Raw genomic sequence first — 16,281 nt, forward strand, 5'->3', positions numbered from 1 at the left:
GAAGGAACAGCTAAAAGCTGTTGGAAAAACTTCTGGTTTCTTGTGAAATTAAATCCAGGTCTTCATGTTGTGTCTACGTGAAGGAAAAAAATATGATTGGGTTATCTCAATATGTAGCCTTTAAATGTCCATTTCCTATTGTTTTGCAAAAGAAGGAAATCTAAAGGTCAACTAGTAAAGCATCTGACTTTAATAGATACTTCCCAGTAAACTGCCATTAAACGGTGCAAATGGTTGGAAGAATTGGCTGAAGCATGTCCAGGGAATTAACAAAAAGGATGAATATTCAGACAGGAGCCTCGGTCATAACTTATCAGCTTCTTTGTGTTCTTAATAAGCCATCATTTTCTGTAGCTTGCATTCCTGGCATACCTCCTCCTTTGAACAGAATTCTCTTCCCTCAAGTTTTAGATTTGGCCTGAAGCCTATTCCTGCTGTTTTATTAGCAAATATAAATGAAGTGTATTTGTTGATTTGTTCTTGGGTAAGGGGAAGGAAGAATCGGTGTTTTGAGGAAGGCTTGCTGTGATTAGCTCCAGGTTTAAGTACTTTGGATAGCTGGTCTTGTACAGTGTAGAAATACAGTTTTGGAAGACTGGATAGGTGCAGGCAAGAAGCTGGCATACATTAAGGCTTGCAGGAACATCTGATAGCTTCTTATTGCACATAACATGTTTAATCCTTACAGAGGCTTTTTTGAGAAGGCGTTGCCTGACAACAAAAACTACAATTAGTCTTATTACACAGCAGGAACTTAAATCTATTGTGACACAGGATGGTTAAAAGACTTTGTTAGACTATTTTACCAGATATTTTATTCATATTCATGAGGACTTAATTTAAATTTGAGTCTTGTCTACAGTACAAAACCTGCTGTCAGAGCTCTGGAAAATGGATAAAAGGGACGATCTAAAGAACTGCTGTAGTAATAATTTCGCTAGATGCAGAACCTGGTACACTTCAGGTTTCCAACCTGTGAGAAACACACTCACTGTATTGAATTTTAGTCTGGGGCAAATTCGGTGGAGCAAAGAATATTTATTACAGCGCTGGGAGTTACACAGGGGATTTATCTTCCTGTGGCTCATTTTTTCATTCACAAACACTTGTTTTTATTTTGTATTTCTTATACTTACTCATGTTTCTTCTTGGAACATAATTTACATAATCAGTGAGTTTTCGGAACACAACCCGCCCTCCATTACATAATCAATGAGTTCTTGGAATGTAACCCACCCCCAAGCACGCCCCCTCCCTTCTAGCAGTGCAGGCGCTATGCTTCCTCAGGGGTCTTCCTGGTAGTCATTGTAGGGAAGCTCGAAGTCTTTATCACCATGTCCTTCTTGTGGCTTCTTCATTCTTTTCACTCCTGTGGTTGTCTTAGCTAACTACACCACCCTTTGTTCTGCAAGTTTTGGTACTTCCAACTGTTGCTTTCATCTGATATCCTATCTAACATTATCCCTTTTCCAAACGTATAGCAAGCACACACCCATCTTAGCTGAAGCCATAGGGAGCACACATTCGTTTTAGCTGAAGCAAAATTTTTTGCCAAATTACTTATTACAAAACCCATTATTAATCTGTTTGGCACCACCTGGACTTTGGAAAACCCTGAAGGTCGGCTACATCCAGACGACCAAGCCAGTTGGGGATGACTCTAATGTGGTGTTGAGTGTTTCTTTGATTTTGAAGCGATCTGTAACACCGAAGTTAAACTTTTTTAACCTCTGTACAGTCCTATTTAATCCTGCGCAATGAGGCAAGTAAAGTGCCAACAATGCTACAAATATGAATGAGAGTCAGATTGTGACATTCTTTTTTAACTGCAAAAATAATTTTCATGAGGAGACTGGGAAATTCAACTTTTACTATCACAACACAAATCAAAGAAAACTCTGCTAATGAAGGTGCCTTCTTATTTAAGGTTTTTGTTTGCTTTGGTTTTAAGGATCGATATGTATGTTGGAGGAACTGATGACCTTATGGGCTTCATTTTGATGTTCCCATTCTTATCGGCTGAGGATAAAGAGAAACAACGTGCTGTTATAATTGAAAAGGCAACAAGCAGGTATTTCCCAGCATATGAAAAGGTATGTAGGAGGATCGTTTCCTTCCATTGTTCTGCAAAGATAACGATGGGAACACTGGGTATTTTACCAAAAGCAGAAGAAACAGAAAGGTTTCAGTGCAGTACTTCAAACCAGGACATCGTACTGTCTGCGAGCTGGAGAGATGAGAGGGACATCAGAGCAGTATAAGTTGGGGTAGGTTACATGTAGAAATTCCTAAGTGAGATTTCACGGTCAACATCATGGAGCAACATGAGCATTCAGACTGAACAGTTCAAGTATCCCCTTTGTCTTGAAACTGTTATGATCCAATAAATGTGTAAACATAGCTATATAGAGTTAAGATAGCAACTTTCTCTTTTTAGGAGAAATGAAACTGTAACTTGCATTGCAAAGCCAATGCTGCTTTAGACTAGCTAATTGTCAGCTTTGTTTAACGTTTCAAATACCTCTGCATGTTTTTTTAACCACAGTAATACATACTTATCACTGGTGTATTCTAGTCTGAGTGGCCTGCTGCATAGGCCATACTGGAATCTTGGTGTTTCTCTAACTGATCCTTTGAGAGATAGGACCCAAGAGGTGCTCTTAATGGAAATTAATATACATAGACAAGATGATCTGGCAGAAAAAGCTGCTTTTCTGTTTTAAAGACTGAAGGGAAGACAGTTTTCCACTTAAAGACCAGCTTTCCTACAGATGGTTGCCAGAGTTTATTCTGCCCTAGATTCCACATGTATCCTAGCCCTGATGCTTTAGGCTGATCACCTCTCTTTGACAGTCTCTATTTTCCTGTTGGAGCTGTAACTACATACAGAGAAATTCAAGATTTACCAGGCTAGACAGGAGTGAATACCAAGGAGATATCTAACCCTGTAGTCCAGAAGGTGGGATTACCTAGGGCTATAGGAAGGAAGGATGGGTAAGAGAAGCCCTGGGATTCTAGATTGTTACTGTGAGGACTGCTCACAGATATCCTGTAAAATGATCAGTGGCTGCAGGCACTGAGCCCACATCCCCCATTACTAGTAGTATGCCTAGTTGCGTGGGAGAGAAAGGTGAAAAGAAGAGGAGGCAATAAGTAGTGTCAAAGAAGGTGAACCTGTGCATTTTGAAAACATCAGCCCTAGCTGGCTATCCACATCTGAATGTTTTCATTTATGACACTTCTAGGTTTTGAAAGACCATGGGCAGGACTTTCTTGTTGGCAACAATTTTAGCTGGGCAGATGTTCATCTTTTTGAAGCCATTTTAATGGTAGAAGAGAAGTCATCAGATGTGCTCTCAGGCTTTCCTCAGTTACAGGTACCTTACACTAAAAATACACTCATATGGCTGGTAATGTGATAAATGATATTTCAAAGTCTGTTGTGTGTAGATAATTCCACAAAATGAGCATTTGTCACTCATCTTTCATTGTAGTCTTGCTTTTTTTGCTTTAGTAAGAACCTCGTAATGTTTCATCTAGAGAATCTATTATTTTCTGGAATAATCCCTGTACAGATCTGAAGAAATCCACCCTCCCTTTTTTTTCCCCTCCTCTCACCAGGTTTGTCATACCTTTAAGCAGAAGGTATTTCCTGGATCACAAGAAGTGATTTGAGTAAAGTACACATCTGAAACCACAGATAACTGTTTCCACTTTATCCCATATCAAAACAAGACAGAGGGGTGTTTTATTACTGTGTAAAATAACAAGGTTGAGATGAGGGGGAGTAAAATTAGTCCATGGCTAAAACTATATTTCCTGTCTTGCCTCCACGTGCAACTTGTTAAAGGATGTTACACAAATCAGTAAAATTGTTTGGGTTTTTTTTTGTGTTACTTTCTGTTCTGTGAATACCATGTACTTACTGTTTACCTTCTAGGCATTTAAAGCAAGGATAAGCAGCATCCCCACAATCAAGAAATTTCTACAGCCAGGAAGCCAGAGAAAACCTGTTCCTGATGATAAATACGTGGAGACTGTGAGGAGAGTTCTCCGCATGTATTATAACATAAAAGCGAATTAGTGTGCCTGGCTAAAACAACAGCTGTGCTCAGTTTAAGAGAACTATCAGATTGCATATGTACATGTATAATTATACTGCAGAGAGAAAGGGATGTTTGAAAGGAGTTTCAATGGGCAGGATCTTGTGTTCTCTTCTACAAAATACAGTAGGCAGGTATCTTTTATAATACTTCACTACTCGCCTGTATTTTTCCTTCATTCTTGAGATTTTTCTGGTAATTTTAAGCAAGTGAAATGGCAGCAAGCATGCTATCTTTCTGGAGACTTTTTGGAAGAGCGTAAAAGAAAGAAATGTGAGTTGCTGACTGACAGCTTCAGCATGTTCTGCTACTTCTGAGGACTTTCTTCTGAGTTCCAGATCAGATTTTTGTATGATGATTGCTTCCAATTCAGGCCTTTATTGTTTTTAGTATCACCGTAGGCAAATGAAACAAGTATTTTTTTAAGAAAGTAGGAGGGAGTTGTTTCTCTCGCCAGTTCTATTGGACATTACTGACTTGCCTGAAATGTCACCATTGTGCCTATATAACTAAACTGCACTTTTCTTTTATTATTGAATTAGGAAACAAATTGACTGCCAAATGACATTTTTGTGTAACTGCTGTATCTAGAGGATCTGTATTAATCAAATAAACTTTTTATTTTTATGTGGTCATGTTGTCATGTTGTGTCATGAATGGAAGTTGAGGCTTGCAAACTTCATTTTTACGTTTCTTGGAGGATAAATTCTTTATACTTGATATGAAGGGGATCCTTGTTAACCCATATACATCATTCAAAGGCATTCATTCCATTTGTGTTTATAAACCAGAGAAGGGAGATGTTCTAAGTTTTGTAGTAAACTATCACACAAACTTGTATAGTTCCTATCTAAGGTCTAATACCTGCCAAACTCAAAATGTTATTTCTTTTCCTTTTTTTTTTTTTTTTTTTTTTTAATCTATGGTTTCAGCAGATTGCTTGACAAAGGAATTTCAAATGTTTTTAATCACTTTGATAAATGGCACTTATGCTTTAAAAAGCTGCTCTGTAGGATGTTATCTTGGGGTTTCATATCTGTTATTTATAGTTATTATTAATGATATAGTTTACAAGAAAAGACTTGTGCTCAATCCCTAATGGTGGTGTTTAATTCCTCTGTTAGCTACGGGTTGAGAAATAAGATGCTGCTTGACCTTGGAATGCAGTGAGTGCACTTGTCTGATATTTGATGAACGAGTTGCCCACTTGAGAGCTCATCAATCTCTCCAGCTTCAGCACGACAAATACTTTTCCCTCATTGCCAGGAATACAAAGTTTATATGCTGGTTTATCTGTCACCTGCCTTCCTAATGTCAATTGCAATTACAGTTTAGTCCTTGGTTTAGTCTCAGATTGGTTTTATACAAAAATTTGGAAAACCCTGTAGTTGTTGATCTTAATTCCTTTGCTAAGTGAACTTTTTCTCCAAAATATGAGAAAAGTTGTGGTATAATGCTGCTCAAACAAATGTTCCACAGGTAAAGATGCAGAAGATATAGGAGGTGACTGTCTGCCAGTACTTGTTGGTGAAAAGCCTAATAAGGGATGGCCATACCTTTTAGTGAATAGGGTGGTACAGTAGTAATGAATGTGAATAGAAGACCAGTTGGTACAGGCACCTTGTCATCAACACCGTATGTGTTTGGGACAGGGTTACCTCAGCCTAGCTGAAGAGTGGTTGTGTGGATGGAATGCCATTTAAACTGCATTTGATGCACTCTTGGAGCACATCTTTCAGTTTCATTTCATCCAGAAAGTATCCAGTTTGTACACTCCAAGATCACACTGTGATGGGAGCCAAAGCACAGTTAAAAAATTCATTTTAAAAACATACTCCTGTTCCAGCCCACTAATGTGACATACCCTGTAATGCTCCGGGTCTGGCCCAACTTATGGGTCATTTTCTGATATTTCAGTAAATCATTGATGAGAACTTGTATTCTGCTTGGTTATTTCTTTATTTATCTTCTTGATTTGTTTTGAGGTGAAGACACCTGAATATGTTTATATATAAACTAGTGTGCATGTTTCCAAATAACATCTACAGCTGTTTTTGCTTATGCTATTATTGCAGGGCTACATGGTGTGACAGTGCTGCGCATTAACTCTGTCTAAGGATGTGGCATTTCTTATTTGGATATTCCTGCACATGTTTGTCAGTTTAGTTTCTAGCCTGTACAGAGTGACAGGTCTATAGACTATTATCACAATCTTCCAAATTCTGGGCAAACTAGGGAGGAAATCAGCTGAGATCTAAGTCTTTTACAAAAGATCCCCATACTAAGTGTCCTTGAGTCCTGGTACAGCTCTGTAGCAGTAATTTTTTAGGTCTTTAGCTGACTTTGGTAATGCTTTTAAGACAGATCAGAGCACTTCTGTTACCAGCCCTCAAGACAGTAGTAAGCAAAAAAGATATACACGTTTGCGGCTGTTTCTCCTATGTCTCTCAATGTCGCTGGGGCAGTAATTCCTGGCTCAAAATTAGTTAAGAACACATGATAACCTCAGGAATTGTTTCACTTTTAACTGTCTCAAAGCACTTAGGTGTTAGACAGGCAGTTTTGATGTATTTTCCAAGGACTTGGGATTGTCTACAACCCCTGCTCTGGTAAGACCTTTATATGTACAAATCAGCCTGCAGCATCATTCTAATAGCCAGGCAAAGGTTATACTTGGTGGGAGTAAGGGTTGTGGTCCTACACAACCTGTTTTGGTTTAAAACACTCGCTGTCAATGGAATTGCAAGTTCATTCCCATTGAAAGCACTGGGAAAATTCTCATTGATTTAATAGTGAGTCCAGGATATAGGCTTTAGTACAAGTTATGGTTTCTGATGAAACTATGGGATCTTTACTCTGCATTGTGTTTGCTTATATTTTGGTAGGTTGCAGTCAAATCTGATGGAACTTTAGTATTTGGGTAAGCACCTCTGAATGTGGAAAAGAAGTGCCAGCTCTTTGTAGAGATTTTGCAGATCTGCCTGCCTGCTCTTGTTGCACTTCATGCCTGAGTATAGCAACACTAACTGAAAAAAAAAGCAAGATGACAAATTCAGGCAAAACTAGTCAGACCAGCAGAGTGGAGGATTCCTAACACTGCCTACAGTGGGCATTTGACTGATTTTTCTATGCTTAGTAGAGACATACAAAATGCCCTGCAAGGGCTATACTTTATTTCTGATGTCTTTACTATGTACCCTATTCATAGTGAATAGTTCAGGCTGTGGTTTTACAGCCAACTCTCACCAAAAAAGGTAGGCTTCCCTTGCCTACACCATCTCCTTCCCTGCTTTTCTTGTCCTACTATTTACATATACGCTGAACTAGTTGAAAGCTCCAGACATTTTATTTTAAGGGTGTTTTTTTACTAGCTTAGGTAATTAATCAGACAGTCAGCTAGATTGCTGGTGCCAGCACAAGTTAGGCAGTAAGAACAAGTTTCTGGGAGCCACAGAGGAGGTATGACCACGTTCTTAATTGTACTCCTTTCAGTTGTGTTAGATCAGCTTAAGCATTTGTAAAACTACTGCCAAACATACTGGATACATCAGTACAGCAATTAACATGCTCTTATAACTTTTTGTAAGTGATTTTTCACTTAGTGAATCACTTTCCTGATCTCCGAGAGGATGGTCGCTATGTTTCCTATACAATGCGGTTGCCACTATTGCTGTACTTAGGCACAGAAATGCACAATTGAAAAAAGGATATTTTAAGGTAAGAATTTTTTTGGTTTTACCTCCATAACAATCAACTTTCAACACCAAAATGTCTTTGTTCCTGGCCCGTGTCTAACAGCATGCTGTATCTCTATCCCAGTGTTCAGGGCCATGGGAAAGGTGGCTGCAGCCTGAGGCCATTTTTCCCGACTCACTTACCTTGTTACCTTTCTGGTTCAAAGGACTATTTCTGGAAAGCAGAGACCAGTCTAGGAAGTTACTGCAAGGTGTTTGTCTGACAGTCTTGAATGACTTCTACCAGATTTTGTTACCTCGTGTATGACCCCGCAAACCAGCCTTTCAGTCTTCCCAGCCTGAGAAATATTAGCTCAAAACAATCAAAGGAGTGTGCATTTAGTGCTTAGGCTCAGGCTGCTAGCTGCCATCTTATTCCTTCTGTCAGTAGTTGTGGTGGGGTGACCTTGGCTGGCTGCAAGATGCCCACCCAGCCGCTCTCTCACTGCCCCTTCTCAGCAGGATGGGAAGAGAAAATGAGATGAGAAAGCTTGTGGGCTGAGATAAAAACAAGGAGATCACTTACCAATTACCATCATAGGCAAAATAGACTTGATTTGGGGAAATTAATTTTTAATTTCTTGCCAATTTAATATAGAGTTGGATGGTGAGAAACAAAGACAAAAACTTAAAACACCTTCCTAAACACCATGAGGCTGGAGCACCTCTCCTATGAGGACAGGCTGAGAGAGCTGGGGTTGTTCAGCTTGGAGAAGAGAAGACTCCGGGGAGACCTTATAGCCCCTTCCAGGATCTGGAGGGCACCTAAAAGAGGGCAGGAGAGGGACTTTTTACAAGGGCATGTAGTGATAGGACGAGGGGGAATGGCTTCAAACTGGAAGAGGGGAGATTTAGATTAGATATCAGGAAGAAGTTTTTCACTCTGTGGGTGGTGAGACACTGGAACAGGTTGCCCAGAGAAGTTGTGGGTGCCCCATCCCTGGAGGTGTTCAAGGCCAGGCTGGATGGGGCTTTGAGCAACCTGGTCTAGTGGGAGGTATCCCTGTCCATGGCAGGGGGGTTGGAACTCGATGATCTTTAAGGTCGCTTCCAACCTAAACCATTCGATGATTCTTCCCACTCCTCTTCCTCCCAAGCTCAACTTACCTCCTTCATTCTGGACTCTTCTTCCTCTTCCCCGCCTTCTCCTCTTGGTGTTCACAGGGCTGTTTCTCACACTGCTCTCCCCTCACACTCTCTCACGCAGTGTTTCACCCCTTCTTAAATACATTTTCCCCAGAGGTGCCCCCACCGTGGCTGCAGGGCCCAGACCTGCCCTGCGGTGGGTCTGTCAGAGCTGGCTGGAACCAGCTGTGTCCGGCCTGGGGTAGCCCTGGCCTCTCCCCACAAAGGCCGCCATGCAGCCCCCCCTGCCAGCGCCCAGGTGCGTACACCCCATACATCAGTATCAGGTTTTCATGTGGTACAAATAAGCTTGTCCCTCGGCTGGTTTCCAAATGAGCCCGTGGGGATTACTGGGACCTGCTGGTGGCCTTGGAGCTGGCGCCGGTGCACTGTGGCCGCTGCTTTGAGGGTCACGAGGGGGACGTTCACATTTCCGAGGAGGTGCGTAGGAGCTGGACATCAGGTCCTTCGGCAGGCTGCTGGCAGGCTGCACTCGCCACCCGAAATTTGGAGTTGCGTTGAACCCCAACCTTGCTCCTAGGAAAGGCTCTTCTGTCTCCTCCTTGCGGCAGGGGGAAATTTCTACAAGGCATGTGCCTCATCTCCGTTTCAGTAACACAAGAGCTGTGGGCATGGAATTAGACTGATATTACTTCTCTCTGTCCCCAGATGGAGCCCTGCTCTTTCAGCAAGTCCCCATGGTGGGGACCAGTGGGATGAAGATGTTGTAGCCCAGAGCCATCCTCAGCCATACAGCCTGAAAAGTACAGCCTCTGTGGGAAGGACCCGAAGAGCCTGGTACAGTAACTTTAAACCTCTAAGCACTAGATGCCCGCTTTTGAACTATGACTACTTTTGTAGTCGATGGAAAGAAATAAATATCACCAGATGGCAATTTATCTGTGAGGCATGGTTAACCTCATAGCGTATGACCGGAAGCATGTCTGCAAACCACCTAGGAGTGCAGGGCAGAGATCAGGCATATGTATATACATCTCCAGCTGCCCCTTACAGGCTTTGACCCATTAAACTTTCTTTGTTGGAATTTCTCATGCTGCAGTGTGTGCCTGTTGCTTCTCCTCCTTTCACTATGCTCCTCCGAGGAGAGTCTGGTCCTGGCGCCTCTGTAACTACGTATTAGGTAGGTGAAGACAGCAATTTTAGATCCTTGGCACTTTGCTATTTAACATTTTTATCAAGGGGCTCAAAGAAAAAATAGCACAGTTCACAGGAGATAAAAAAAATAAAGTGACAATAGGGAGAAAAGGTGAAATTCAGTGATCCGAACTGGGAATGAATAAACAAGATGCATTTAGTGTAGCTAAATTCAGTTTACCTAAATTCCCACTGAAGTGAGAAGTGGTGAGTAACTCAGAGGAGGAGAAGCTGAAAGACATGGTGGATAATCAGCCATATACCAGCTCACAGCGTGGCACCGGCATCCAAAAAAGCTAATGCGACTTTGGCATATAGTGGAAATTTTCAAATAGCATGGTTGTATAACTCTGTGTCCAACTCTGACACTGACCTGTGAAGTACCTAGCTATAGGCATCACTTCTTCATCATAATGCAGAACTGGGGACAATTTTCTGGTTATGCTGCAGGTTCCAATTCATTTATGTTGCTTGCCCTACAGCTACTACTTTCTCTTTCAGACCAAATTCTACACTGCAGCAGAGCCCCTTAATCCCACACCTAGAAACGTCATCCAAGAGAAGATGGAATGGAAATGTTATCCTTTGTGGCAAGAGAAAAAGAGCTTCACCTCACCCTGCAGCTTTAGGTGCCATAGCTTAACACATATGACCTCATCTCTGCCAGCCTACTTGGACACACATCAGTTCAAGCAGAGATCATCCCTCCACTCTCTTTCTCAAGGAAGTAACTACCTTATTTCACTCTTGCAGAGTTACATAAATTCAGCAGACAGTTTGCTGTAGGAGAACTTTACTCAAGGGATGATCTGGGGGAGAACTGTTTGTTCTGGATTCCTTTGAAAACCTGCTTTGAACAGTTATGTCTGAGAAAGTTTCTCTAAGAAGAAGTTGCACAAAGACAGCTTTGAAATGAACGGGGTAACTCTCACACTTTGCAGGGTATCTCAATTGTTTAAGTTCTCACAAACAAAGTAAGCCCACACAACAAAACAAAGATGTAACAGGACTGCGTGTATCTTAACCTTAATTAAACAAGCACACGGTTTATTTTTCTAGGGCCGTGGTACTTTCGTGCTAATAGTAACAGGCGCTAATATGAAGCGGTGCAGGGTTGAGACTGGAAAACATACATCTCCAGGATCCAGGGGTCATTTTTACCCTACAAAAGGGACAGAGTAAGACTTCACTAGTTGGATAGCATCCTGGTTCCTGAAGCAAGATGGGTGCCTTTTCAAGCCAGACTACTGAAGACAAGTGTATAGATTTGGGATGTAAAGATTGATTGGTCTTTTCTGCTGGTTCCTTTGCAGATTAGGAAGCTCCACATTTCAGCAGTGAAACATAGCTTCATCAAGAATTTTCTGACATGAGTGTATTTACTATATTTTACTTACTACAATGTTATTATCTTGTACGTGAAGACCATACACAGCTTCAGCATGGCTCTCAAGCACACCAAAGCCTTCTTTCAATATTCCTGCTGTGGCAAGGGCAGTTCAGTTCTATGTATACAGACATGCAATTTAACCTCTCACTGTGCAGGCTGATGAAAAGAGGTTTATGTATGTATGTGTAAGAGAGCTGTTGCCGTTGTGAAGTGACCACTGAGGTCTACAGCATTGTGAACAAGCTGGGCGAGACGAACCAGATTCCTATTCCATTATTGAACTTGCATTGAAAACCTCTCCTTGAGAACAAGGGAACAAAAGCAAGTGGAGGTTCATATCTATCCCAGCGCACACGTGACTAACCACCTATTTTGCAACCCAGTTTTAATACATCTTATATCTACAGTTTCTTCTGATCATTTTTTCTTTGTAGTTTTTATGGAAAGGTAGCAACCGCTGTACGTGTGCAATTTATAAAACTGTCCAGGGATGCAGAAATAAACTTGAAGTGTACGTTTACATCATGATTATCTCTCTCAACTCTGTATTGGAGCAAAGCTGAGAAAAGTAGTTAGTTTTTTAATTCCTGTAAACCTTTTTCCTCTTGAATCGAGCTAGTTACAATCTTTCATGTCTGTCAAACTTCTGTGGGCAGAAGTCCAGCAACTGATTGAAGCTATCCTGATAGTAGAAGAGAAAGTGTCCTCCATTCTCTCCAAGTTTCCTTTTCTGTACATAATTTCTGCAGGTAATACACCCCTATTCATTTGACGTTTTGAGGAAGACAAGTTAAAATGCTTGGCAGTTTCTTGCACTCTTACAGAATGCAGAAGTAATCAAGTGAGGATCAGGAAATAGAGCCAACAAAGTAAAATGCAAAGAATAGAAAATTAAAAAGCAGAACAGAGAAATGCACGTGAAAAGTGAATTACAGTCCAATTTGTTTAAAGAAATTATTAGAGAAATATTTTTTTTATGCATGCGACACCCAGTAAGAGAGACAGAGAAGGCTTTCACCTCCCCTATCTTGTAACAGAAGTGGAATAGGTCACTCAATGAAATTAAAAGCAGCAAAATACAAGCAATGAAAGGAAACATTTTCATACTAAGATGGTGGAAATCATTGTTAGAGGATGTCATTAAGGCCAGGAATTTAAAAGGATTGAAATGATATCAAGGGTAAAATAATAAATGCTGAGAAATCTTGAAATATATTGAACATTCAGGGGTTAAGCAGCTCTCTAGCACTGAAAGATTAAATTGTGACAGGCAGATTATCCCACTACTAATCATTGCATAGTTTTATAACTTGTCTTGTAGACTTGTACCATCTGACTTGCACCTAGTTTTCTCTGAGGTTGTACCATTTACTCCTGGGAAACTGCCTTGTCCCTCGTTGTCAGCCCTGAGCCGCCATGTGATGACGCTGATTTCACAGGCTTGTGTTGGCTTGTCATTAGAACTTTTCCCACCTCCATTCTTAGAAGTTGTATTGTTTTCAATTTTAGGCTTTTAAAGCAAGAGTAAGCAACATGGCCACAAATAAGAATTTCCTTCAGCCTGGCTGTCAATGAAAGCTACCACCAGATCAAGAAGATGTGGCATTAACAAACAGGTTTTTTTACCAGGAAATGAAGCCAGGTTCCATCTTCTGTCATTTTTCAGCCCCTTTTCCTATTGAAACCTTGATTTTTGTTCTTCCAGATTTGTACAATCTTGAACATGCAACATGAACAAATGAATCTCATGCTGAAAAAGTCATTAGAGAGCAAGCCAAGCTACGTTTCACAAGCTGTTACCTATTATCTGCAAAAAAGGTAAATGCAGAGTTAGAACATTACTCATAAATGTCATTAAAACCCATACATTTTATAATTTCAAACATGCTACCAAACAGTGGATAAAGAGTATCTTTAAAGTGGGATAGTTCTAGGTTGTGTAAATAATGTGTCACTAATCTTGTTTCATTGAATTTTTTTATGCTGACAAATCTGTGTAAGAGGGTTTAAGGGAAGGAGACAATATTTGCCTTTGAAGATAAAGTAATGCTGAAATCTGTATTAGGGTTACGGGTTATTATGAAAATTCTGATCAATTCCAGGGAAACACGAACTTCAGTGAAAACAAAACTGTTTTGTAAGAGAAGAAATGGACTTGTGGTCAGTAAAACCTATTTCTCCTTGTCTGAGAAGTATAAATAAATCTGTTTTTCTCTTTACACCCTCTCTTGAAAACGAAAAGATTCTTTAAACCTAAGCTTAGATTGTTACTAGTTTTAGCTCTAGTAATGCACATAAACTGAGAGTCTTAGAAAGTTTCACAGCACACACCAGAGACCAAACAGAGGAAACATACACTTGCACGAGTTTCTGTGAAAATATGAAGTCATTATAATACCTGAGTTATTTAAGCTAAATATTGCACAATGAAAGTTGTACTAAGATTGTTTTTCAGTTGGCTTTGAAGCCTTGATCATGCCTATCTTGTGCCTATATAAATAAGCGTTTTGACCATGTTGAGATACTTAGATCAATAAAGACTAAACGATCCCAATAATAACATTCTGTAAACTGGCTCTCCATTTAAGCTCTCCTTGCCAGCAGCACCATGGGTCTACATCAGAATTAGGATTACTGTTTTCAGACTTTTCTGTGCCGGTGGTCCAGTAAGTGCCAAACAGCTTACAGAAATACGTGGGAGGGTGAACACAGGCCTGGTTAACCTTGTTCTCGGGAGGACAGTAAAGCTTTTCAGAACCAAAGCCGTCGCTGAAGGTTTGCAGCAAGTCTAGGCTTGAGTGATGCATGACTTGCTCTAACTATTCATGTGGACTCCAGTTTTTTATCACAGTGGTGGTGTGCTTCAGTTTAGGAGTTTGATAAGCAGCACCAGGAAGAATTCTCCTAACCCCCCCTTCTTTAACTCTCTAGTGGCAGTTAGTTATTTACCCTGTCCCCACCTCTGAGAGGATGCAGCTGGAAGCTGGAATCAGGCATGGTCCCCCAAGCCAGCTGCATAGGGGTTTGTGAGGATTGCAGGCAGTACGGTTCGAGAAGACTTCAGACCCGTATAACCTACAGCACAATGAAGTGTGTCCACAGAGCACAGTGGGAACTTGGCATGCCAAGGCATGGTATATGCACTATTTAAAATCTGCCTATGCCAAACCCCAGATTACTTAAGTGGTACCCGGGCTCCATGCCAGCTGCCTGAATACTCACAGGAGTGGCTTAAGAAATTATTAAAAAAAGAAACTTATTTTCTTTTCTACTCTAGAAGTTTACAGAACAACTATTCAAGTTATAGATAACAGTAACCTCATTGATACAATACCTTTAGATGTCAAAGGAGCTTTACAATTACATTATGAAAGGTTGTGCTGGAAGCAAAATAAAAAAAGAACAAGGGGGAAAGTCTTTCTGGCAAACAGGAATGTGTGGAAGGAGAACAACAGTCAAAGTTGGATATGGCCATGTTCAGCAAATCCAAAAAGCATCAGAACGCTTTGCTTGACCACTAATCCCTGAACCTCAAATCAGAAACCTCTTCCTTCACTTCTTTGCCACCATCAAGCCTATTGCTGCCATTGGCAGCATTTGAGACTGCAGAAAGGATAAGGAGACGATAGTTACTTGCATGCTTTTCTGTGGTCACTGTTCCTGAACCAACTCTTGCACTCAGGTACATGCTGATATGAAAGTCCTCAAAAGCAGGAATAGATTAATCTTGATTCGATGCTGGGTTCTGTGAACAGATCTTCAGATTAGCTGTACTGACATCTGCTGCAGGGGTGTAAAGTGATGCCCAACATCAGATGTGGGTCTATGCTAGAGGTGAGAACCTGATCTTTGGCACCCAAATACCATTTCCCATCTGCTATGCCATTATTGTGTCTGTTCACATCCACTTTCAGTTTTAGTATTTTCACCTGAAATGTAGATAGCAAAGCTGGAGCAGTTACTTTTTGTGGAAACAGGGTAGGAAAATCATAGTTTATTTCATCCCTAATGGAGTATTAGCTACATACACTTAATTTCCAAAATTAATGCTATTGCCTTAAGACATGGAGTGAGTTGTGACATAAATTGCTCATCTATTTTTTATACCAAGTTACCACTAAGTAAGTTTGATATTGGCAAACTGTATTTCAAAGTAATCAAGCATTGTTATCCCATACTTTGGGTATCTTTTCTGTGCCATGCAGCACTGAAAATAAAAACCTGGGTGACTGTTAAATAGTGAAATAAGCCTAGAAACTTAATTGGTTAGTCTTTAAATGGTTACTATTACCCTAAATATGACCCAGAAAAATCTGTAATTTTCTCAGTATTTTAAAGTGCCTTGCTCTTCTATTTGGGTAAAACTCCCCAGTAATTCCGAGAAAGCAGTTTGAATAGATGGTTACAATAGAAACTATGAGGCTACCCACATGGTATAGTCAAATCAGCAAAGTGAAAAAGAAAGACAATCTCTGCCTTGGACGGCAATTTTCAGAGACGTACGTCTTTAAACTGGGTAGAGCCAGCTTAAGAGCAGTGAGAGATTTTCTCTCTAATTGGGTACAGCTGGAAACTCCCCTGAGCTCCAAAGTTTAAACACCCCCGGGGAACCTGTCTATGCTGGGTGGAGGCTGAGTTAAGGTCAGGAGGTAAGTACTAACTTAAAAATTCCTTTTTCTTAAAGCATTTGAGCAACTACCTATGGTGAAGCTATTTCCAAATTTATCGGGGCACCTGCTGGGGTAATGTAAATTCTCTGTTCTCTTTAGTTCAT

General features: G+C 40.6%; 1 protein-coding gene across 1 annotated transcript in view; it reads left to right on the top strand.

Annotated features, from left to right (window-relative positions):
* LOC309669955 (uncharacterized protein) overlaps window positions 1-16,281 on the top strand; it is a 39,589-nt gene that overhangs the window by 9,833 nt on the left and 13,475 nt on the right. The window contains exons 5-7 of the mRNA XM_082480751.1: window positions 1,952-2,093; window positions 3,246-3,377; window positions 3,941-4,083. Coding sequence (XP_082336877.1) covers window positions 1,952-2,093; window positions 3,246-3,377; window positions 3,941-4,083 — 417 coding nt within the window. The remainder of the gene's footprint in view (window positions 1-1,951; window positions 2,094-3,245; window positions 3,378-3,940; window positions 4,084-16,281) is intronic.

Source organism: Vanellus vanellus, assembly GCF_965231255.1.
Source record: "Vanellus vanellus genome assembly, chromosome: 3".
In the NCBI taxonomy this organism is placed as follows: Eukaryota; Metazoa; Chordata; class Aves; order Charadriiformes; family Charadriidae; genus Vanellus; species Vanellus vanellus.